General features: G+C 41.1%; 1 protein-coding gene across 1 annotated transcript in view; it reads right to left on the reverse strand.

Annotated features, from left to right (window-relative positions):
* nhsb (Nance-Horan syndrome b (congenital cataracts and dental anomalies)) overlaps window positions 1-24,649 on the reverse strand; it is a 397,274-nt gene that overhangs the window by 16,988 nt on the left and 355,637 nt on the right. Inside the window, exons 5-6 of the mRNA XM_060832952.1 lie at window positions 5,360-5,555; window positions 740-871 (exon numbers count right to left, since the gene is read on the reverse strand). Of these exons, the coding sequence (XP_060688935.1) occupies window positions 740-871; window positions 5,360-5,555 (328 nt within the window). The remainder of the gene's footprint in view (window positions 1-739; window positions 872-5,359; window positions 5,556-24,649) is intronic.

Here is a 24,649-nt window from a genome sequence, read left to right on the forward strand (position 1 = left end):
ACATGGCAAGTAAGCACCAGACTATGAGGTATCCCCTGGAATTCAGGATCATCTCAGAATAAAAAGCATAAATGATAATAGACTGTTTTTTGCTGGAGAAAGGCATCTAATCAATTTTCTGAGTCAGAAGCTTGAGAGCTCAATCCTCCTCCAAAGACACGGGGACAGAAATTAGGCTGACACTTCACTCAGTGCTGAAGAAGAGTCATACTTGACTGAAAACAATAGCTCTCTTTCTCTGTCTCTACAACTGCTGCCAGACCTGCTGGGCATCTCCACCACTTCTATTTTTCATTTCGGAATATTAGCATCAGCAGTAATTTGCTTTCATCTGAACCAAGAGAGTTTTGCATTGCCAGAGGAACTGGTATTGGGACCAGACATCAAACTAACACTGTGTCTGCGCTTCTTCGAAGGCCAGGTGTCCTTTGCAACATTTAGACCTGAACTAACATCATTAAAATATCCAGTGACTGCCACAACTCTGTTTGTGTGATCTTGCTGTGCCTTTCCAACAATGGCTACACTTTAAAAATACACGACTGAAAGCCTTTGAGACATTATGAGGTCATAAAAGCTGTCGAATGAAGTCAAACTTCCAATGAGTGAGAATAATCTGTTCTGATTTAACACTAATTTACGTCCGCCTCTAAGGTTTATTTCAAAGTTATGAGTAGACGTTGCAGAAAAAAAATATATTCCAAAGCAGATTTATGTCAGGGAGGTTTTAAAGTGTTACCTATTTCTTGGTGCACACGCCTGGGGATTCCACTGATTGTTTTTCGTCTCTTTAGCTTCCGTCTTCGGTGCAGCACAGATTGAGGATGAACAAAAGAGTATCTACCGATGACCTGCCTCTCAAAGCCCACTCCTATAAGTGAGAAAGGAAAAGGAAACTGTGCAAGATTTCAAAAGTATTCTAATTATAGTTAACCTATTTAGTATATTGGTACTAAATCATGTTTAAGCCAATCCATTTAAGTATATATTATATGTAGCATTTTCATAAAAGAATTGAGGGCATTACTCAACATTTTTTTCCAAAAACTGGCTCCCTAGCCACAATTCAGCCTGCAATTCAGCCATACCAACACTCATGGACACAATGTGTGTTTCTAGTATTTTCTACATTGTAAGCCCTGGCTGTAACAAAGGCAAATATTTTAATGGAAAGACAAAAAACATTTTTGGTCAATTATGTGAAACCTAAGAATCATTTGAGCATTAATCGTTCATTGAAAAATACTGTAGGGGTCATTACCTGAAATTTTAGGGTCATCTGCTCCATGACAGCCATAGCTGGACCCCATTCCACCTGGTCCCACAGGCCCTCCCCATCCACCACTGCTCACTGACAGTTTCCTCGCCTTGAGATGGATTCACAGTGGAAAAAAGTCCAGGAAGCACTTGGTTAGACCTCAGGGAGCTAATCTTTAGAAATCACAAAACATCAATTTACTCGGAAGGGTAAAAAGGTAACAGTGAGCTGATTGATTTGTAGGCCATGTGGAATGGTCAACACAATGTGACCATCAGACTGTGAAAAGGAGAAATTGGCTAAGTTTCCAATGTCTGCGCTTAGACATGTGAGCACGTGCCCAGAGGTTAACTCAGGTTGGTGTGAGGTAACCATGCTTCTTCTATTTGAGCAGCCCACGAACATTCCTCAGAGGCTGTGCTCACTTTGAGGAATGGTCATCTGTAGCTACCACAGCCTACACTCCAGCACAGGTCACCCACCTCTGATCAAAAAGAGGATGAGTTGATAAGATGAGCAGAAAGTATTAACATTATGCCAAACGATACTTAGATGTGGGGGCTAAGAAAGGTACACTTCATGGTGAGTCAGATAGGCTTGTGGAACTGAAGTATTTAATAGATCAGACTGTACATTAAGCAAAATCCACCATTCAATTACAGCAGATTCAAAACTGTTTCATATCACAGCACATAATCCATGTCTTCCAGCATTATCCTTAACGTCACGGGTGGAGGATACCAAGAAATACTTTAACCCTAATAAAAAGTAGTATTGTTCCAGTCTGAACTTTGAGCATTGGGAAAGAATAACCAATAAGGGACTAAGTAGCTTCACGAATTGTCTAGATTTTTCAGGTATGTAAAGAAGTGATAATCTCCTCAAGTGCTTTACAAAAAAAACTACAGCTCAAAGATGGGGTCCAGTTATGGCTGCCATGGAGCTGATGACCCTAAAACTTCAGATTATGACCCTACAGCAGTTTTTAATGAACAATTAATGCTCAAACGATTCTTAGTTTTCACATAATTGACCAAGAATGGTTTTTGTCTTTCCATTAAAATGTTTGCCTTTGTTACAGCCAGGGCTAACAATGTTGTTTAAACGTTAAGTTCCCAGGATTATTCCCAAGTTGGAACAGAACACTAAAATCATTTACTGAAACCCTGTAGAGGAGAGGGTGAAGAAAGGAGAGGACGCCCTGTATGATGAGTGAGAAGACCAATGGTTTCAATCGTCATGTTACCCCTAATTTGAATACAATGGAAAAGTAATTAGTTTATCCTGGTGAAGCACCCTGCTATCATTCACTGACTAGGACCACACAGAAAGAATAGTTAGGTACTGAGGCATGTGGAACTGCATCTCGGAAAGATTCTGTTTCTTTCAAAAAGGCGGCAAGTTTTAGAGGCTGGATTCTTCAAACACAAAACTCACGTGATACACTACATTTATTGAGGTGACTAACACAGGAGGGAAGGCTTGCTTTGCCTACAAGGTGCAGAAACATCGCAGTTGTATTTGTAAAGAACAGGTTTCTGATTTCACTACACATATTTGAACATTTTTGAGCTAAAATTGATGACCACTTCTCAAACAGGCACTGGAACAGTCCCAGAACATGCTCTGTGGAGAAGACCCCAAATATCGGGCAACAGGAAATCACCTGGAAAACTTTGATTGGAACCAGGCTCCTGCAAATTCACATTCTCTGGCACTCCGGGTCATGATTTGTACACAGTTTTGCTTTTAGTTACCAGTGGATTAAAAAATAATGCACCAAATTATTCCTCTGAGGGGAATAGGCAGTTCTGAGAATTAGGGTGTCACTGCAACCTGGAATAATTTATACTGTCATCATAGCCATCTATTGCTTACATTTAAATGGAAGCTGGCATCCTGCTTGCTGTGTATGACATTGCATCATTTGTCAAACTGTTATTGGTGTTTCCATGGTGTCTGTGCTTGTGACATCACCGAAAGCATCGATGAGGCTAACATAGTGCAAACAGTCAGTCAATGATTGCCAATGAAGTAATCGTATTAATAATGAGCCAGTCAGATTGGATACTGCGTGACCTTTAATGACAGCATATGAAACCAAAACATCTTTAAATGTGCAGTGCTTCTTTCTGTATTACTAAACTGGGAATTTGCATTGTCTGTGACCAATCAGGAGGCACACCTTGGAAATTTAGGCACAGAGTTCTACACCTCTGCATGCACACTGGGTAGAAAATCACACAGGGCACACTGACCTTGGTGCTTACTTTTCTGCAGAGCACTGCCAATTTACAAAATCAGACTAATGATCACAGGTTAGAGTATTATTCTGCAAAGTGCCATTTTCTTATTTTTTTCTGTTTTTTCAGGGATTTTCATCCCTTTCCAAATCCCAACATGTGTTTGCTGGGATATTAAGTCCATATACTTATCCTCATGGTACCTCTGTCAAGTGACCTTTATTTATAGATTCATCTCAGCACTTTGTGCTGTCAGGCTACGTAACATCATGGCATATCAGTGTTTAGACCAATCCTGTCCTTAACTACTAATCAGGAGCAGCAGGAGCCAATGGATACCACTCAGCAACATATTCCAGATTGGCCTGACCACTCCCTAAACCAGGAATGCTGAGGCTAATTGTAGAAATCCAAGGTAAAGAACACCTTACTGAATGGAGGCCTGAAAATAAAACTGTGACTCAGCTACTCTTGAGGCAAACTTGATGAGACGCTGTCATGGTCTCCTTGCAACAGCAAAACTGTTGAGAACATAGTATGAGATCCTCTTTAGATTTTTGTAAACCATTGTGTGTCTGAAAATAATTATTTTGCTTCAAGAACCTTAAAGTGTAATTCAACGAAATGACTACAACATTGGTTTATACTTTAGTATGTTTACATGGGGGCATTAATCTTACTATTATGATGGATTGCTAGTGTGAAAATTCAGCTTTGAACAAATGTTCAGAAAGCTTTGCCTATTCACGAACTTCTCTATTAAAATTCATACAATCATGACCAAATTTAAATTACTGTATAATAGTGGATACAAATTTGAATCTTTGCTATTTTAACATAGATTATCAAGTGTATTTAAAGGCATACACACTTTGAAAGTAGTGCATAAAGGAACTGGATTTATTAAACCTTAAATCTTTAACAGTATAGTATCACTAAACGTAATATTCACAAATAATAATTGCAAAAAAAGTGTTATTTATGAACCTAATGCTGCATATTAGATTTTGAACTATGAGAAATGAATGAAACTTCAGAATGACTTGTAATTCTCTATATTCACTAAATAAAATCAAATGTAATCCTGTTAACGGCTACATTATTTTCTACCTAAAGAGTAGAAACCAACTTATGTTTATTTTCCTGATTGTTGTGGTTGTGTTCGCCGAGCTGGAAGTTTTTGCTGCAAACGTTTCGTTCCCTGGCTAGGGAACATCATCAGTGCTGTTGGAGCCTCGTGTGAAGCGCAGCGCTTCACACGAGGCTCCAACAGCACTGATGATGTTCCCTAGCCAGGGAACGAAACGTTTGCAGTAAAAACTTCCAGCTCAGCGAACACAACCACAACAACGGATACCCGAGCTGCAAATCTTCAATTCCTGATTGTTTCCTAGGAAACACCAGTCTGTGTGCACAGTTTGTTTGTGTACAGATTTATGTTTATATACAAATGTGGACGGTGTGTTCACATGTAAATGTTGTGTTCGTGTATAAGTGGTATGATTATGTGTGGTTGGTGGATGTGTATGTGGATGTGTAGGTGGTTTCTTTATGGTTGGTTGGTATGTTTATGTGTTGGTACTGTGTTTATGTGCAGGTACTGTGTTTATGTGTGGGCACATGTGTGTATGTGGTGGACGTGGGTGTTGGATAAGGATATGATCAAGTTCAGGTTCCCACTGTCTATCAGAATGGGGGCATGCTGTCACTATTGAGAATGATCATTTGTACAAAATCATGAGAAATTTCATATTCCCACAAAATTCCACACAGATGTGAAAGTACATTTTCTGTGCATTTACCCAACCCGGATCCTGCATAGCTTTTTCTCTATCAATACAAAAAGGTGAAACTGTACCAGTCACATTGATGGGAATAACACAGGAAGAAATAGCCTCAGCTTGCTGGCGCATCTTCTGTTCTGGAGTAGGAAGAGGTAGATCTTTGCTCCAATTTGTTTGCCTGTCTAGTGTCGTAGGAATGTTCGGTATTGGATTTTTCGGTCTTTGACCTAAATCGATCATATCATTGTCACCATCTGTTGGTGGAACGGACTGTAAAAGAGTAGAATTTGATAATGACTCTATACTCGGATGACAACAGGAATATTACATGAAAGAACCAAGTTATGGTGAACCTTCTCCATGAACATATGCTTGGCAAACCTTTCCTGCTTTTTTACAATCACATGATACATTGAGCAAATCATGCAAACCGCAATATCATCCACAACCACAGCCCCTTTTATTTCGTTTTCTCCCCTCACCTCTTGAAGGAGCTGACACATTTTATGGACGTGGCTTCACAGGTCCTTATGACTAATTATCTATAGTTCAGAAGTGAATAGAATTGGGGTTCAACAGTGTTTCAATCTGATGGGCATTAATTTGATTTGGATGCTGACCTCACCGCTCTAACATTGACAAATCTAGCAATGGGTTTTGCTTGATAACAAGTGGGAACCCTGACTGAAGTTTTCTCTCCTTTGTTCAGAAGGTCAAGGTCCATGAATCAAAACCTTGACAATATGACAGACCTGGGACCTTTCTGGTTTCCTTGGGTCTTCACTACCTTCATTTACCAGCTGAACCACTAGGGGCACTATTGTGATGCCAATGACACACATCCATCTGCTCTACTCTCTTTCAGGTCAAAGGGAAAGGTTTACCATTTCTTCATGAAACAGTGCTCCTTTATATTTCAACAAAGCACTTAAATCTAAAACTGAAGAACACACATACTTAGTAAATCTATTGAAGGTTAATCAACGAGAAAAGCGATTAAAATGAAAACAAATGATGAAAGAAAAATACTTAGACACTTTTGCTGAAGCGTGCAATTAATATCAAAAATACAACACCAACCACTAGATATTGTGATATTATTTGAAGGCTATAATGTAAACAAAGCTACTTTTTGACAATTTTCTTGCTTATTTAAAAAGATTAAGAAAATAAATGATTTCACAATACATATTTTGATGCAATATTGGTTAAATTAAATAGGATTTTTCACCCATTAAAACAGCTCACAGTAATTTCTTGGAAAGAGGAAGATGTTGCCAAAATGCACGAACCTGCCTTTATTAAGACAAACAGAAGAATGCCAATTTCAAACAATCACAACAATTTATACAACAGTAGAAAAGTGTGTTATATTGACTGGCAAGTCAATTCTGATTGTCCAAGGTGTTTCCATGAAGAAAGCAATAAGGAACAATAAGCTTCCTCAGCTCTCAGGTAATTCCAAAATGTTGCAAAATTTGAGCAAATTTCTTTTGTTTACATGAAGAAGGTCCATGCGTTCATATGTATGCTGCTTCTAGTAAGCATAAATGAATCATGTTACAAGCCTAAGAATTACTCAGCACTCAAAATTGGGTAGCAAGTGTGGCTAATTTACAAAATCACATCTGACAGTGGATAATGTGTTTTGAATGTTATAAATGTGGGTTGGTTGACTATAGCGTGTGTTTTGCCTTTGATGACCAATTGAAGGATCATGCTTGTTTATTTGAGCAGCCAACCATCAGGTAAAGCCACTGTATCTGGCATTCCTCAACCAAAATTCACACACAATCTTGTATGACCACAAACCATAGCTACACTAACATCTATTTCAACTGGCGGTCAATCTCTCTGATACAGATGATTAACAACATCAAATGTGGACTTTCACTGTTTCAGGTTTAATTCTGGATATTTATTAAAAATTAAAATGAATTATTTTGGAAATTTTATTTATTTCTTCTTGCTCATTTAATTCAATCTTCACTTTGCTCTTTTCAGTTCTCTTTTTGTACTTTAATTGACATTAATCCATTTACTGTATCTCATCTTCTTCCTTGGTTCTTGTGTTGTTAATTTCATAAACTTTGATTTATTAAGGAGTTACACCCTTGGCCTGTTCCCTCAAATCCCAGATGTCCTGCAGAAGTGTTACAGTAGAGAAAAAGCCATTCAGTTCAATGTGTCTGCACTAGTGACTTAGTGCCATTCTCCTGTTCACCGTAACCCTTGTACATTATGTGTATGCCCTTTCGAACGCCTTGAGTGACGTTGTCTCCACCACATTTCCAGGGTATGTATTCCAAACCCTAACCATGTGTTTTGTGAAAAAGGTTTTTCTCAAATCCCATTTGCTTCTTTTGCTGATCGCTTTAAATCTGTGCTTTTCTGTTCTTGATCCTTTTATGAGCAAGAACAATTTCTCCTGATTTACTCGAACCAGCGATCTCACAATTTTGAAGTCATTTATCAGATCTCCTCTTAGCCTTCTTCTCTCCAAGAAAAATTATCCCAGCTTCTTCAATCTCTACTCATAATTGCAATTTCCCATCTCTTGAACTATTCATGTAAATCTGTTCTGCAATCTTTCCAATGCATTCATACCTTCCTATGGTGTGGCACCCAGAACAGTAGACAATACATCAGCTAACAAGATACAACTGCAGCATAATGTTTTTGATCTTGTACTCTATAAATCTTTTAATAAAGCTGAGAATACTGCCTGTTTTATTAATTGCTCACTCCACTTGTCCTGTCACCTTTAATGATCTGTGCACATATACACCAAGGTCCATCTGCTCTCACACCCCCTTTAGAATCGTACACCTTATTTTATATTGTCCCTGTCCTTCTGTCCAAAATACATGATCTCACTTTTCTCTGTACTGAACTTCATCTACCACCTATCTGCCCAATCCCCCAACTTGTCAATGTCCTTCTGTAATTCTAAACTGCCCTTCTCTCAGTTTGTAATGCTTCCAAGTTTTCTATCATCTGCAAACTTTGAAACTGTCCACTATGCACCAAGATCTAGATCATTATTATACATTATTAAAACGCAAATATCCCAATACTGATCTCTAGGGAATTCCACTCGTTACTTTCCCACAACCTGAAAAATATCTAATGAATATTACTCTCTGCTTCCTATCACTCATACAATGTTGTATTCATGTTACTACTGTCCCTTTTGTTGAATAAGCTATAACTTTTCTCACCGATCTATCACATGGCATTATAATCAAATGTATACCTTATCATTGCGTTACCCTCATTCGCCTTTCTTGCTTCTGCTTTCAGAAACTCCAATAAGTTAGTTAAAGGAAAATTTCCCCTTTAGGAATTCATGCTGAATCTTCCTATTCAATCCATCTTTTTCCATGTGACTACTTATAATATTCTGAAGAATTGTTGCTGGAAGCTTTCCACCACTGAAGTTCAACTGAATGGTTTGTAGTTGCCAGGCTTCTCTTTACAAGCCTTTTTGATCATGGCTGTAATCTTTGAAATTCCCCAATCTTCTGCAGTCTAGAGAAGATGGGAACATTATGGCCAGAGCTCCTGCAATTTCTACTCTTACTTCCTTCAATATCTTTGGATCCATCTCATCTAGTTGCAGTGCCTTGTCAACTCTGAGTACCATCAGTGTTTCCCAAACTTCTTCTATCTTACTTCTGAACCCGTCTAATGTCTTTCCATATCATCATGATTCTGGATAGCACCTCCCACTTTGGTAAAAGCAGATACAGAGTATTCATTTACTATAACGGCCATGCTATCTTGATTCCATGTGTAAATCACCTTGTTGGTCCCTAATCAGCCTTACTCCTCCTTTAACATGCTTCCTATGTATACACCTCTAGAAGATGTTGGTATTCCCCATTTCATTAGCCGCCAGTCTTTTCTCATAATTCCTCTTTGCTTCTCTAATACACTTTTTCACCTCCCCTCTGAACCTTCTGCATTCATAATTGGTTCTTAATTGTATCTTCCACTGGTCAAAGCACACTTTCTGTTTATTATTTTGATTTCCATCTCCTTTATCATCCAGTAAATTCTAGGTTTGTTTGTTTTAACTAATCCCTTTTGACAGAATATACGTTGACTGTACACAAACCATCTTCTCTTTGAAGGTAGCTCATTGCATATTTCTCATTTCTCCTGCCAACTTTTGACTCCAATCTATCCTGCCCAGCTCATTCTTATTCTATTTGATGTTGGTTCTCCACTAGTTGAATTTTCTTAATCTGGATTGACTACAGTTATTCTCCATCATCAATATGGTACCATGATCACTGTCTCCTAAATATTGCCCGATAACGTTTGATCTAATTGGATTACATTAAGAAACAGATCCAACAGTACGTGCATCCTTTCTTGTTGGACTACACACACACTACTGTAGGAAATTCTCCTCAGCCAATCTAGAAACACCTGTCCCTTGCTGCCCCTTACACTACCAGTATTCAAGTCTATATTTGGGTAATTGAAGTCTCACATTAAAACAACTCTACGGTGTTGGCATCCCTCTGCAATTTCCCTGTAGATTTGTCCCTCCACACCCTGTCCAGTTGGCAGTGTATTCAGAATGTTGAGTAATGAATATGAACCCTGGAGAAGCAGGGAGTTCAGAGGCAAGGATAGGGGCAAGGCTTTCAGGGTCTACCACACTACACCTTCCCAATACTGACCCATCCAGTAGGTAAAGACTACCTGACAATGAGGAACTATCCTGTAATCCACAAGAAACCTGACAGGGCTTGCTGGGCAACATTCAGGAGGCACAGGATAGCCAAGCTGTTCCATTTTCATCCCTGATTATTGACAGTCCAGTTGACATCTTAGCTCATGTGGCTGTGTTTACCATTCCCATCTCTAATGTAATCATAAGAAGCTTCCTCACCACAAAATGACTGATGTCTGACGTCACATGTGATTAAGCACCTTGACTGCCAAATCTTGTATTGTATAGTGTTGGATCCAATTCTGCTCCATAAATCTAATGGCAAACAGGACTAGTTCAGTTTAGGAAACCTGGTCAGCATGGATGAGTTGGGCCGAAGGGCCTGTATCCATGCTATATCATTCTATGGACAGAGGTGTTGCCCTCCCCAGGGCATTTTCAACAATTCTTTTCAATAAATATTATTTTATAATGTGTTTTTTTTTCAGTTAAAGAGAAAGCATTCATTGGCTACACAGTGACAATTTTAACAGAAAACTAGTAATATAAATTGCTATGTCACTATTATTTAGATAAGTACGCACAAATACAAATAGTTACCTTTCGGAGAACTACATTTTAAAATTAATATATGCAATAGTTGTATGTAATTAACCACTTAGAGAACAATTAGATTTTAATTTGTCCCACTCTTTAAATAAACTCTTTATTCGATGAGTTTAGCACTAGCTTAATCTTTCATGTTAAAAATCACACTACACCAGGTTATAGTCCAACAGGTTTAATTAGCTTTCGGAGCGTCACTCCTTCATCAGGTGGTAGTGGAGGGCTCGATCCTAACACACAGAATTTATAGCACAAGTTTACAGTGTGATGTAACTGAAATTATATATTGAAAAATTGATTGTCTGTTAAGCCTTTCATCTGTTAGAATACATGATAGTTTCACTTCTTTCATGTGTAAATCACAAAACCTTTTTTTAAAAAGTTGCATTCTCAGGTTAGCTGTTAACAATGGTGATAGCTAGACAATATGTTGAAGGTGTTAGCCCCCCGTGTTCTCTGTCTATGCCATGATGTTTAGACTGATTCTAATCTAAAAAGTGAGACAACGGGGTTTTTTCATGAATTCAAGCAGTTTTTGAGCTCAGAGTTCTACATGAATGCATGCAGTTTTTGAGCAAAGTACAATGTAACCCTGTAAGTACAAATTCACACCACAAAATATATGTGTGCATGTGGGTCTTTGTCTGTCTGTGTGTGTGTGTCTGTCTGGGTTGGGGGTTGTGAGTATGAGAAAGTGTATGTGTGTGTGTATAGTAAGTGCAGAGTGTCTTAAGTCTGTGAGGGGGTGTATGTGGGAGTGTGGGAGTGTGTGTCCGTGAGGGTGTGTGTGGGTGTCTGTGTGCGCGTCTGTGTATAGGTGTGTGTGTGTGTGTGTGTGTGTGTGTGTGTGTGTGTGTGTGTGTAGGAGTATCTATGTCTCCAGCTTCTGTCGCGACACTACGGAGTTCTTACAGAAACTCAGCACCCACAGACCAGTCGAACCAGGAACATTCCTCGTCACAATGGACGTTTCCGCACTCTACACCAGCATCCCCCACAATGATGGCATCGCGGCAACAGCCTCAGTACTCAACATCAACAACTGCCAATCTCCAAACACCACCTACAACTCATCCACTTTATCCTTGATCACAACGTTTTCACCTTTGACAACCAGTTCTTCATCCAGACACACAGAACAGCCATGGGGACCAAATTTGCACTCCAATATGCCAACATTTTCATGCACAGGTTTGAACAAGACTTCTTCTCTATGCAAGATCTCCAACCAGCATTAAACACCAGTACATTGACGACATTTTCTTCCTCTGGACCCATGGTGAGAAGTCACTGATAAAGCTACACAGTGACATCAACAGTTTCATCCCACCATCAAACTCACCATGGACTACTCTCAACTATCTGTCTCATTCTTGGATACATGCATCTCCATCAAGGATGGACACCTCAGCACCACACTCTACTGCAAACCCACAGATAACCTCACAATGCTACACTTCTCCAGTTTCCACCCATAACATATTAAAACAGCCATCCCCTATGGACAAGCCCTACGCGTACACCGGATCTGCTCAGATGATGAGAAACATGGCAGACACCTGGAAGTATTCAGGGATGCCCTCACAAGAACGAGGTATAATGCCCAACTCATCGACCGCCAGTTCCGACGTGCCACAGCAAGGAACTGTAATGACCTCCTCAGCAGACAGACACGTGCTGTAACCGACAGGGTACCCTTCGTTGTTCAGTACTTCCCTGGAGCTGAAAAACTGTGCCATGTTCTTCGTGACCTGCAACACATTATCAATGAGGATGTGCACCTCACCAAGACCTTCCCCATATCTCCACTACTTGCCTTTAAACAACTGCCAAACCTCAAACAGATCATTGTTCATAGCAAACTGCCTGACTCTCAGGACAACTCCATACAACCCTGTCACGGTGGACGCTGCAAGACGTGTCAGAGTGTGGACATAGATACCACCATCACACGTGGGGACACCTCCCATCTTGTAAATGGCAGGTAGTCATGTGACTCAGCCAACGCTGTCTATCTTATAAGTTGTAGGCAAGGATGCCCTGAAGCACAGTACATTGGGGAAACCGAGCAAAGGCTACGACAACGGATGAATGGGCACCACACAACAATCAACAGACAGGAGGGTTCCCTCCCAGTTGGGGAACACTTCACTGGTCTAAGACATTCGACCTCAGACCTTCGGGTGATCATCCTCCAAGGGGGACTTCGGGACAGGCAGCAGCAAAAAGTGGCCGAGCAGAGGCTGATAGCTATGTTCGGTACCCACAGGGAGGGCCTCAACCGGGACTTTGGGTTCATGTCACATTACAGGTGACCACCATTGCACTATACACACACACACACACACACACACACACACACACACACACACACTCCTACACACACACACACTCTAACACACAAAAAGGCACTCCTATACACACACATATACACAGACGTGATGCATACAGACACCCACACACACCCTTACAGACACACATACGTCCACACTCACACATGCACCCCTTCACAGACTTAAGACACTCTGCACTCACTATACACACACATCTACACTTTCTCACACTCACAACTCAGACAGACAGACACACACAGACAGACAAAGACCCACATGCACACATATATTTTGTGGGGTGAATTTGTACTTGCAGGGTTACATTGTACTTTGCTCAAAAACTGCATGCATTCATGTAAAACTCCATTATCTCACTTTTTGGATTAGAATCAATCTAAACATCATGGCATAGACAGAGAACAGAGGGAGCTAACACCTTCAACATATTGTCTAGTTATAATCATTGTTAACAGCTCACCTGAGAATGCAACATTTTAAAAAAAGGTTTTGTGATTTACACATGAAAGAAGTGAAACTATCACAGTATTCTAACAGCTGAAAGGCTTAACAGACAATCAATTTTTCAATGTATAATTTCAGTTACATCACACTGTAAATTTTTGCTATAAATTCTGTGTGTTAGGATCGAGCTCTTCACTACCACCTGATGAAGGCGCGACACTCCAAAAGCTAGTGTGCTTTCAATTAAGCCTGTTGGACTATAACCTGGTGTTGTGTGATTTTTAATTTTGTACACCCCAGTCCAACACCAAATTGTTAATCTTTAATGGTTTATTTCAGTTCTTCCTGTGTTTTAAAGTAGGAATGAACAAATCACATACGGTTTGTGAATCAGCTGCATTGATTTGATATGAACAAATCTGAAACCAACAGATTTAAAGTCAAATGTCCTGAAACATTTGTCATTGAAGCTTCTATCTGTGAAGTCTCTCTATACATGTAACAAAAGGTCTCCAGTGCCTATTCTATGGCCTATTCTGAATAGTTATTCTGTTATGAATAGTTTCACAATTCAATTCCATCTCCTGTAAATGGCGGGTGTTAAGTGCCCATCACACTACTGGAACAAAGCCAGCGAAACTCTTGAAGTAACAAAACTGCCTCACAGAAATAAACAGCCTAGTACATTGGTAGATATTTTATGTTCATCCATGTTAAGTATTCTGACAGCGCCTTAATTAGATTAGATTACTTACAGTGTGGAAACAGGCCCTTCAGCCCAACAAGTCCACACCGACCCGCCAAAGCGCAACCCACCCATATCCCTACATTTACCCCTTACCTAACACTACGGGAAATTTAGCATTGCCAATTCACCTGACCGGCACATCTTTGGATTGTGGGAGGAAACCGGAGCACCCGGAGGAAACCCACGCAGACACGGGGAGAATGTGCAAACTCCACACAGTCAGTCGCCTGAGTCGGGAATTGAACTTTTTGTTGAAATTATTGAATTTTTTCTTAGAATTGTAAGAAAATGTTCTTGCATCATGTGCTTCAATAGAGTTAAACTTGTACAGAAAAATACACCGAGGGTCAAACTTTTATTTTCAAGGATCCTCTATGTGAAAGAAACTGGGGTTCAGGAGTGAGCAGTTCTTAATTTGGATCTAACGGAGCAAAGCACAATTGGAGACATTTTGATCTATTACTGAGGATAAGCACATATCCTCTGGAAATCAATGCCTGTGGAAAATGGAGAATGAAATACTTACAGATAGTTCTCCGACACCGTAGTTATGTTCCAGCGAAACCTCACTTAATGGAAAATTGCTTAATTGAAATAATAGGGCCTATGCATAGCCTGGGTTCAGGGGCAGACCAACAAAAAATATCACTCACGGTCACTCAAAAATCACCCAAACTTCTAAAACAAAGTCTAACACAGCCTGAATGAAGGTTGAAGTCATAATTGTTAAAGAAACAAAAATAAATTTAACACAGTACATTGTTTTTAAAAAATGCAAGAAAGCTGCTCTCTGCACAGTCTCTATCACAGAAAGCTGCTCTGTTGGCAGCTATCATCGACCCATGCGCAATACGGCACGAAGCTGACATTGCGCACGCGCAGAACCGCGCAGAGACTATGGTGCAGACATCAGCACATGTGCAGAACGGCATGAAGATTGGCAACAACATCGCACATGCAGAGAACAGCGCAGACCTTGGCACATGGGCAGAATGAAGTGCACAAACCGATCCCCGCTAGAATTGCACTATTGCCAATGGAGGTAAGTGTTCACGAAAATACTGTTCCCTAATTCTTCAGCGATGTTATAGCCAAATCCTGCTGCCAGAACGCACGCCATCCGGGAACTACCTGTACTTCATGTGTGGCACTTTTGATCAGATAGACCCTGCTTCACCACCTTCTCTGCGTGCGTCTCTTTAGCAAACCTTCTTCTATTCCTATTGAGCTCTCTTTCACACAGAACCATTGCAGCAAACTTCTGTCTTTAATGTGAAGACAGCAATCAAATGATGAAAATCCCTTGGTCCCAGCATAGCTGATTAGCTCTACAGTAGAGTACCAAGTGATGTTTACTGACATTCCTTCCTCAGTCAGGAGCTTGCCCTTGTGACTAGCATGAGAGCTGTCCAGAATTCATTCTTGACGTAGTGTCATCACTATAGTGACCAGTTTTCTTTCTGTGAAGGCTGCTATTTTCTTTTCTGGCAAAGATCTTTGAGGGGTGCATATTAAGGATGCCGTGGGGAGTAATTAGCTATAGTTTGGGTTTTCAAACACGTTTATCTTCTTTCATAGATGTCTCATTCTCCAATGAGACAAAGAGAGTCTGTTTTGTCAGTAGAAACTATTCTTTCTACAGAGCCGAGAAAATAGTAAACGCAGTTCCAAATGAAACTAAATACAGGTATCTACAATAGACCCTCTGTTGAGCTAGTATTTAGGGCGTCAGTGCTACTTCCTATTTGGATGCATTACAATGCGGTATGGTAACTACTCTTCCCAAGACCGCAAGAAACTACAGGGAGTTGTGAATACAGCTCAGTCCATCATGCAAACCAGCCTTCCATCCATTAACTCCACCTATTCTTCCCACTGCCTCAGGAAAGCAAGCAATATAATCAAAGATCCCGGTTTAACCCTGGTTATACTCTCTCCTGCCCTCTTCCCTGGGGGAGAAGATATGAAAGTTAGAATACATGCATGAACAGATTTAAGAACAGCTTCTTCCCTGCTGTTATCCAACTTCTGTATGGACTCGCAAATGTTAATTCTGATCTCTCTCTCTCTCTCTGCACCTGCTCAGCTACTGGAACACTATCCTGCACTCTGTTCTGTTACCCTAATGCACTTGTACAGTACGATCTGCCTCTAAAGCATCTAAGACTTCAGGACGTGTGACAGTAATAAATCAAATCAAATCAAATATGTTTAATTTCCTTACATGTATCACCAACCAGCACAAGAAGCTTGTTTTAAGATTAAATAAGTGATTATCCATTAACCTACAGTCATGATCAATCTCTTTAAATCTTATTGATTGGAAGAGGAGAACCCACATCACACCTCCACAAAAAAGAGACTAAATTTGTTATGAATCAGACCTGCAGTCCCAAAGTATCTTACAGTAGCAATAATTAATTGGTGAGTATCGGTTTCTACACTTGCTGTGAAAAGGTTTGTATCAGCTGGCTGAATTGTCCCTTTTTATTGGTGAAGTGTTTTGCAAGCGAGATTCATGGGGTCTGGTCCACTATGTCCTACATTGGCTTTTCTCATGCAGTCTCCCGCTCTTCAGCTCAGTATTTCGCAACTGGCCCCCTACAATTGTACAGAGGAGAGGTGGATACTTTACAATGATCATGCAAGTGGCACCATCTGTAAACACCAGCTTCTGTGCACTTCAGGCAGGATGCAGGAACCGCTGTCTCACACACTGGTGCTTTGGTGTTCCCTAAGGGAAGAGCTCTTACTGGCAAGTTAGCTTCTCATAAAACAGAGAACATTACAGCGTAGTACAGGCACTTCGGCCTGTATGTTGTGCCGACCTGTGAAACCAATCTGAAGCCCATCTAATCTACAGTATTCCATCATCATGCCTTTATTTATCCGATGACCATTTAAATGCCCTTAAAGATGCGGATCTACTACTGTTGCAGGTAGGGCATTCCACACCCCCTACTACTCTCTGAGTAAAGAAACTACCTCTGACATCTGTCCTATATCTATCACCTCTCAGTTTAAAGCTATGCCCCCTCATGCTTGCCATCACCATCCGAGGAAAAAGGATCTTAATGTCCACCTTATCTAATCCTCTGATCATCTTATATGTTTCTATTAAGTCACCTCTTAACCTCCTTCTCTCTAACGAAAACAGCCTCAAGTCCCTCAGCCTTTCCTCCATACCAGGCATCATCCTGGTAAATCTCCACTGCACCCTTTCCAATGCTTCCCCATCCTTCCTATAATGCGGTGACCAGAACAGTACACAACACTCCAAGTGCAGTTGCACCAAAGGTTTGTACAGCTGCAACATGACCTCATGGCTCCGAAACTCAATCCCTCTACCAATAAAAGCTAACACACCCCACACCTTCTTAACAACCTATCAACCTAGGTGGCAACTTTCAGGGATCGATGTACATGGACACCAAGATCGCTCTGCTCATCTACACTGCCAAGAATCTTACCATTAGCCCTGTATTCCTCCTGCTCCTTCCAAAGTGAATCACCTCACACTTTTCCACATTAAACTCAATTTGCCACCTCTCAGCCCAGCTCTGCAGCTTATCTATGTCCCTCTGTAGCCTGCAACATCCTTCTGCACTGTCCACAACTCCACCGATCTTAGTGTCATCCGCAAATTTACTAACCCATCCTTTCTACACCCGTTTGCCAACAGGGACACAGAGATGCTGGTGGAAAGGAGGGCAGTGTTTTTCCCTCTGACTGGTAAAGGAGTTCATGCCACCAAGATCTTGCCAGCCTGGACCTAAGCGGCAGCCCAGGTCAGTGCAGTGTCCCACATGAAACAACACACAGTAATGTAGGGAGAAGTTAATGATCTTCCATGCTCCACCATCTTCTCCCTGCTACCTCACACTCGATGCCACTATCACTCATACTCCACTCATGCACACTCCTCTCACTAATTCTCATTATTGCATGTGTCATGTCCATTCAACAGCTCTTACCCACCCCATCTTCCAAAACTACTGATCCTCCCTGCCCTCTGTTCTTGCTACCCACTGAGGAACCTTCACCACCTGCCTTGCACCTGCTTCACCACAAAGTGCTCTTGTCCTCACACTCAGGAGAAACCAGTTTACCAGCTCCCAGCCTGATCAATCACAGCATTCTGACTTGGCATCGCTGTAATCCCCAAACAGGTTCAACCTCACCCACAGGACTGACCCCACTCAAGAGGTGGTGAAATTTAAACACCAACTGTCTGAATTTGCAAGAGCAATTATTATACATACACAACCTGCTGCTTCTTTTAATCCAGAATGTACCATTACTGACCAAAACAAAATGAATAGCTTTAGAAGTACTGTCTGTGACATTATGCCTCCAGTGACATGCCTGCCATTAAAACCAAAAGGGGTCAAAGATGTCAAATTGGGAATTTGCACGAAACTGTAATTGGACCAGTGATCATTCTGAGGCATGTCCACCTTTAATGCATAAATACATTTTAAGAAGATGAAGCAACGCCATAGCACAACCCATTTCTATAAGTAAGAATTAGCTTAAGTGGCTGAGTGGGAAATGGACGGGTCTGAGGCACATTCCCAGGTTACGTCCACCTACTCCAGTCCAGCCACAGGTGAGTAAAATTGTGCGAGGTGTTAGAACACCCGACATGAGTATTTCCACAATATTACCTTTTTAAAATGTGACAGCACAAACGAAGACTTGTCAAACTATCATGCCAGCATTTAAAAGACAAGGAAGAGCTCATTAGAATCCCTTCTGTGCAGAAAGAGACCATTCGGCCCATCTAGTTGCACCGACCCGAAGAGCACCCAACCCTAACATCATAACCTCACATTTCCCATGGCCAATCCACTTGCTTGCACATCCCTAACACTATGGGCAATTTAGCATAGCCAATCCACCTAACCTGCATATCACTGGACTGTGGGAGGAAACCGGAGCACCTATAAGAAACCCACACAGACACAGGAAGAACATGCAAACTCCACACATACAAGGCATTCCTGAGCTTAGGCAGCTCAAGTCACGTCTACCCTTGGTGGACTGATGCAGCATGTGCTTGAGGCCAGATTGGAGGAGTGTAGAGAACTAGTGTCTGTTCTCTTTTCACTGCCAGTCACTTGCTAGCACAGGTCTTGGGATCCGAAGCATCCCGACAGAAGCTGCATACTCCCGCTGATGAAATTTATCGGGCTGTTCCTCTTTGCGATATGAATATATGAACATTCACACCTGCTTTGGATCCAAACAGGAAAAGGAACGTGGTGCACCCTTTCGCAAAGCACATGGAGCAACACGTGCCATGTTACATATGGACTGCCCATATGTCCAAATTCTGTGTCTTACAATCTTATTCTCCATAACCACCTGATGAATGAGCAGTGCTCCGAAAGCTAGTGCTTCCAAATAAACCTGTGATTTTTAACTTTGTACATATGGACTGTACATCATTACAAGGAAATGTTGAAAACCCCTAAAGTTTACAGCAAGAATTGTAACAATATTATTTAGGGAAAGAAAACTGGGGAGCAAAAGCAGCACTTAACCCCCCCCCACCCCACCTTACAAATGGTAGTTTCAGATCTCACTTATATGCTCTCCGAGTTGTAGAAAGGGGGATGTGCAGGCATCAAGAGCAGCACATGTTGCTGGATACCCATGACATCTATTCAGCTTTGGTTATTGGCTGATGTGCTGCAGGGGAGTCATATTTCCTTTTATCTCCTTTCTGGGAGCAGCCTTCCTGCAGCTGGTCTTGGCAGTTATCGGTAATGTTTTCAAATGCCAATAATACGCATTGTGGAACTGTCGAATATCACCACCACTGACTTCCTACTGATATGGCAATATCTTCTGCTGTAGTCCCAACACTGGCGTCCCAAAAATGTGCTTTAACTTTGTGGCAGGTGACTGCACTATTGAAGGCCGCTCCAAAAGGATGCACGTTTGAACTGCTAAAACTCATTCCCCAAAATAATGAAGCTTAGTTCTGTCTTTTTCTTGATATATTTCAACATCAGTGTAGCATTCATCAAAAAGAAAAATAATGTAATATAATGCTTCACCAGTATTCCCACACGTCTGTATGTATGGCAGCTGTCAAAGTGGAGCGCATAACTTGCCAAACCACAAGGGCGATGATTGCTGACTGTCTCTTATGCTTTATTATTGATATGAGTGTGATTGAGCTCTTACACTGCGCTAGTGACACAATTGTTAGTTAAGACTGTCCTGTAATCTGACTGACACAATTAGGATATTCCTCAGATACCTTCAGGAGCTAATGATATTGAATTATTTGTCACTTTTTGTCTGGGAAGATACAAAACTCTCTCCTGGTGGTTCCATGTGGGTGGGCTTTGGGGACTGTGATGATGTGGTAGCAAATTGTAATTTCCTTACTTCAGTTGAACAATCAATTAGGCAGAAAACATGGTATGAATCCGGGCATGATGTGAATTAAAACATCCAGTTCCACAGTGTTTTTCCGAGCTGAATTAACGAGAGGAGATACAGAGCACCAACACAACATGCTCTGAGACTACAATGTAGCAGAGAACCTCTGTAGAGATCATAGGCTCAGTATTAGACTGTATGGTCCCGTATTAGATCACACAGTGTCAGCATTAGACTACATGGTCCCAGTATTAGATCAGATAGTCTCAGTAATAGACTATATGGTCCCAGTATTAGATCACACAGTTGCAATATTAGACTGCATGGTCCCAGTACTGGATCACACAGTATCAGTATTAAACAGCATGGTCCCAGTGTAAGATCTCACAGTCTCAGTAATAGACTGCATGGTCTCAGTATTAGATCATGCAGTCTCAGCATCAGACTGCACGAACCAGTATTAGATCACACCGCCTCAGTATTAGACTGCATGGTCCCCGTGTCAAATCACACAGTGTCTGTATTAGATTTCATGGTCCCAGTATTAGATCATACAGTGAGCATTAGGCGGCATTGTCCCATTATTAGATCTCACAGTTGCAGTATTTGACAGCATGGTCCCAGTTTTAGGTCATACAGTGAGAGTATTAGACTGCATGGTCCCAGTATTAGATCATACAGTCCCAATATTAGACTGCATGGTTTCAGTATTAGATCATGCAGTCTCAGTATTAGACTGCATGGTCCTAGTACTAGATCACACAGTCCCAGTATTAGATTGTATGGTCCAAGTATTAGATCGCACAGTCCCAGTATTAAACTGCATGGTCCCAGTATTAGATTACACCATCTCAGTATTAGACTACATGATCCCAGTATTAGATCACACAGTGTCAGTATTGGACTGCATGGTCCCAATATTAGATTAGACAGTCCCAATATTAAGACTGTATGGTCCCAGTATTAGATCTCACGGTCCCAGTATTAGATCTCACAGTCTCAGAATTAGACTGCATGGTCCCAGTATTACACTGCATGGTCCCAATATTAGATCATTCAAGGAGAGTATTAAACTGCATGATCCCAGTATTAGATCACAGTTTCAGTATTAGACTGCATGGTCCAGTATTAAATCACACAGTGAGAGTATTAGACTGCATGGTCCCAGCTTTAGATCAGATAGTCCCAGTATTAGACTGCATGGTTCCAGTATTAGATCACACAGTCTCAGTATTAGACTGCATGGTCCCAGTATTAGATAACACGGTGAGAGTATTAGATTGCATGGTCCCAATATTAGATCAGATAGTCCCAGTATTAGACTGCATGATCCAAGTATTAGATCTCACCGTCTCAGTATTAGACTGCATGGCCCCAGTATTAGTTCAGACAGTGAGAGTATTAGTTTGCATGGTCCCAATATTAGATCACACAGCCTCAGTATTAGATCAGACAGTCCCAATATTAGACTGCATGGTCCTAGTGTTAGATCAGATAGTCCCAATGTTAGACCGCATGGTCCCAGTATTACACTGCATGGTCCCAATATTAGATCACTCAATGAGAGTAGTAAACTGCATGGTCCCAGCATTAGATCACAGTCTGAGTATTAAACTGCATGGTCCAGTATTAGATCACACAGTCTCAGTATTAGTCTTAATGATCCCAGTATTAGATCAGATAGTGCCAGTATTAAATTGCATGGTCCCAGTTTTAGATCGGATAGTCCCAGTATTAGGATGCATGGTTCCAGTATTAGATCACATAATCTCAGTATTAGACTACATGGGCACAGTATTGGATCACATATTCCCAGTATTAGACTGAATGGTCCCAGTATTAGTTCAGAAATTCCCAGTACTAGACTGCATGGTCCCAGTATTAGATCACACACTCTCAGTATTAGACTGCATGGTCCCAGTATTAGACTGAATGATCCCAGTATTAGATCAGATTGTGCCAGTATTAGACTGCATGGTCCCAGTTCTTCCTCTATGGGCCTCACACAGCTAGACTGCCAATTATTCATTTCTCATTACACAATATCCAGTCTAGAATGGCTGTCCCTATTTGGTTCCTCAAGGTATTGATCCAGTGTGTGGAAAGGTAGCGGTTCACTTTTTTCAGCAAGAGTAGAGGAGCTGAATATCATTTAAGTGGAAAAAGCATTCAGAAAGCTGAAGCACAGAGAGATTTAGAGTCTTTGTGCATAATTCACAAAAAGCTAGCATCCAAATTCTACTGGTAATATAGAAGGCAAATGGAATGTTGGCCTTTCTCTCAAAAGAAATGGAATATAAAAAATAGGGAGGTTTTGCTCCAACTATACAAGTCAGACCACACCTGAAATACTGTGAACAGTTTTGGTCACCTTATTTAAGGTAAGTTATACTAACATTGGAAATAGTAAAGAAAATGTTCACTAGATTGATTCCATGTATGGAGGATTTTCTGAAGAGGAGAGATTATGTAGGTTGGGCCTGTACTCGATGGAATTTACAAGACTGAGAGGAAACTTTGTTGAAATGTATGAGGATCTTAGGGATTTGACAGGGTGGATGCATTGTGGGAAAGTCCAGGACCACAGGGTAAAACCACAAAGTAAGGTGCCACACTTTTAAGACAGAGGTGAGGAGGAACCGTTTTCTCTCAATGAGTCGTCAATCTCTAGAATTCTTTAGTGTGAGATGGGGAGGGGGGGCGTTGGTTCCATAGAATCAGGTCATTCAGCCCATTGAGTCCACACTGATCCTCCAAAGACTATCCCAACTAGTCCCAACCGCCATACCCTGATCCTGTAACCCTGCATTTCCCATTGCTAATCCACCTAAACTGCACATCCCTGAACACTATGGGCAATTTCGCACAGCCAATCCACCTATCCTGCACATCTTGGATTATGGGAGGAAACTGGTGCACCAGGAGGAAACCCACACAGACATGGGGAGAATGTGCAAACTCCACACAGACAGTCGACTGAGACTGGTATCGAACCTAGGTCCCTGGCGCTGTGAATGTGCCAACTCCTCACAAACAGTTTTCCATTGCCTATCTACTGTCACCCCTTTAAGTAACACTCCCCAATTTACCACAGCCAGCTCCCGCCTCATATCATCATAGTTTTCTCTATTTAGATTGAAGATTGTGGTCTCAGAATCAATTATGGCACTCTCCCTCTTCATGAAGAATTCTATCATATTGTGGTCATCTTCCTCTATGGGCCTCACACAGCTAGACTGCCAATTATTCATTTCTCATTACACAATATCCAGTCTAGGATGGCCTGTCTTTATTTGGTTTCTCAGTGTATTGACCCAGTGTGTGGAAAGGTTGCGGTTCAAGAAGTCAGCACACACCGCCTCCCAATGGACAAGCGGAGCAAACAAATGCTGGCCTATCCAGAGAAAAGACTATATATAAACCACAGGACGTAAGAGCAGAAATACGCCATTTGGTCCATCAAGATTGCTACACATTTCAACAAGATCATGGCGGATATGATAATCCTCAGCTCACGTGTTTTCCCCATAACCTTAGATTCCCTTACCATTAACAACCTGTTATCCCAGCCTTGAATAAACTTAATGACCCAGTCTCTGCAACCAGAACTGAAAGTCAGACTTCAGAAATTCTTGAAGGCAGGCTTTAAATGTAACTTGTGAATCACCTTTTGATAGATAGAGACCTGCATTATTACAACTCTCAGAAATCTATGAATTTGGCCATTTGAAAAATGGTCTCATTAAAGCATTATCTTAAGCATAAGATATTGTATTTTTACAGCACAACTTGGCTGTGCTAAGTTACCCATAATGTCAGACTAGGTGGAGTAATTATGGGAAATGCAGGGTTACAGGGACAGGGTAGGTGGTCTAGGTGGGATGCTCTTCAGAGGATCCACATGGACTCGATAGGCTAAATGGCTTGCTCCCACAGTGTAAGGGATCCTTTGAGGAGATTTAGGAAGCAGCAGTGATGGAACTGCGGGACATTCCCCAGTATCTGTGGCGGCAGTGTCAAGAGCAGGTAGCTGAGGTCTCCCAGAGAATGTGCTAAATAGAGGACTCATCAAAAACTGCTGAACTTTTAACCTCATTCTTTTATTTTTCTAGTTTATATTAAGAAGGACTTT

The sequence above is a fragment of the Hemiscyllium ocellatum genome, chromosome 12 (assembly GCF_020745735.1).
Source record: "Hemiscyllium ocellatum isolate sHemOce1 chromosome 12, sHemOce1.pat.X.cur, whole genome shotgun sequence".
Classification (NCBI taxonomy): domain Eukaryota; kingdom Metazoa; phylum Chordata; class Chondrichthyes; order Orectolobiformes; family Hemiscylliidae; genus Hemiscyllium; species Hemiscyllium ocellatum.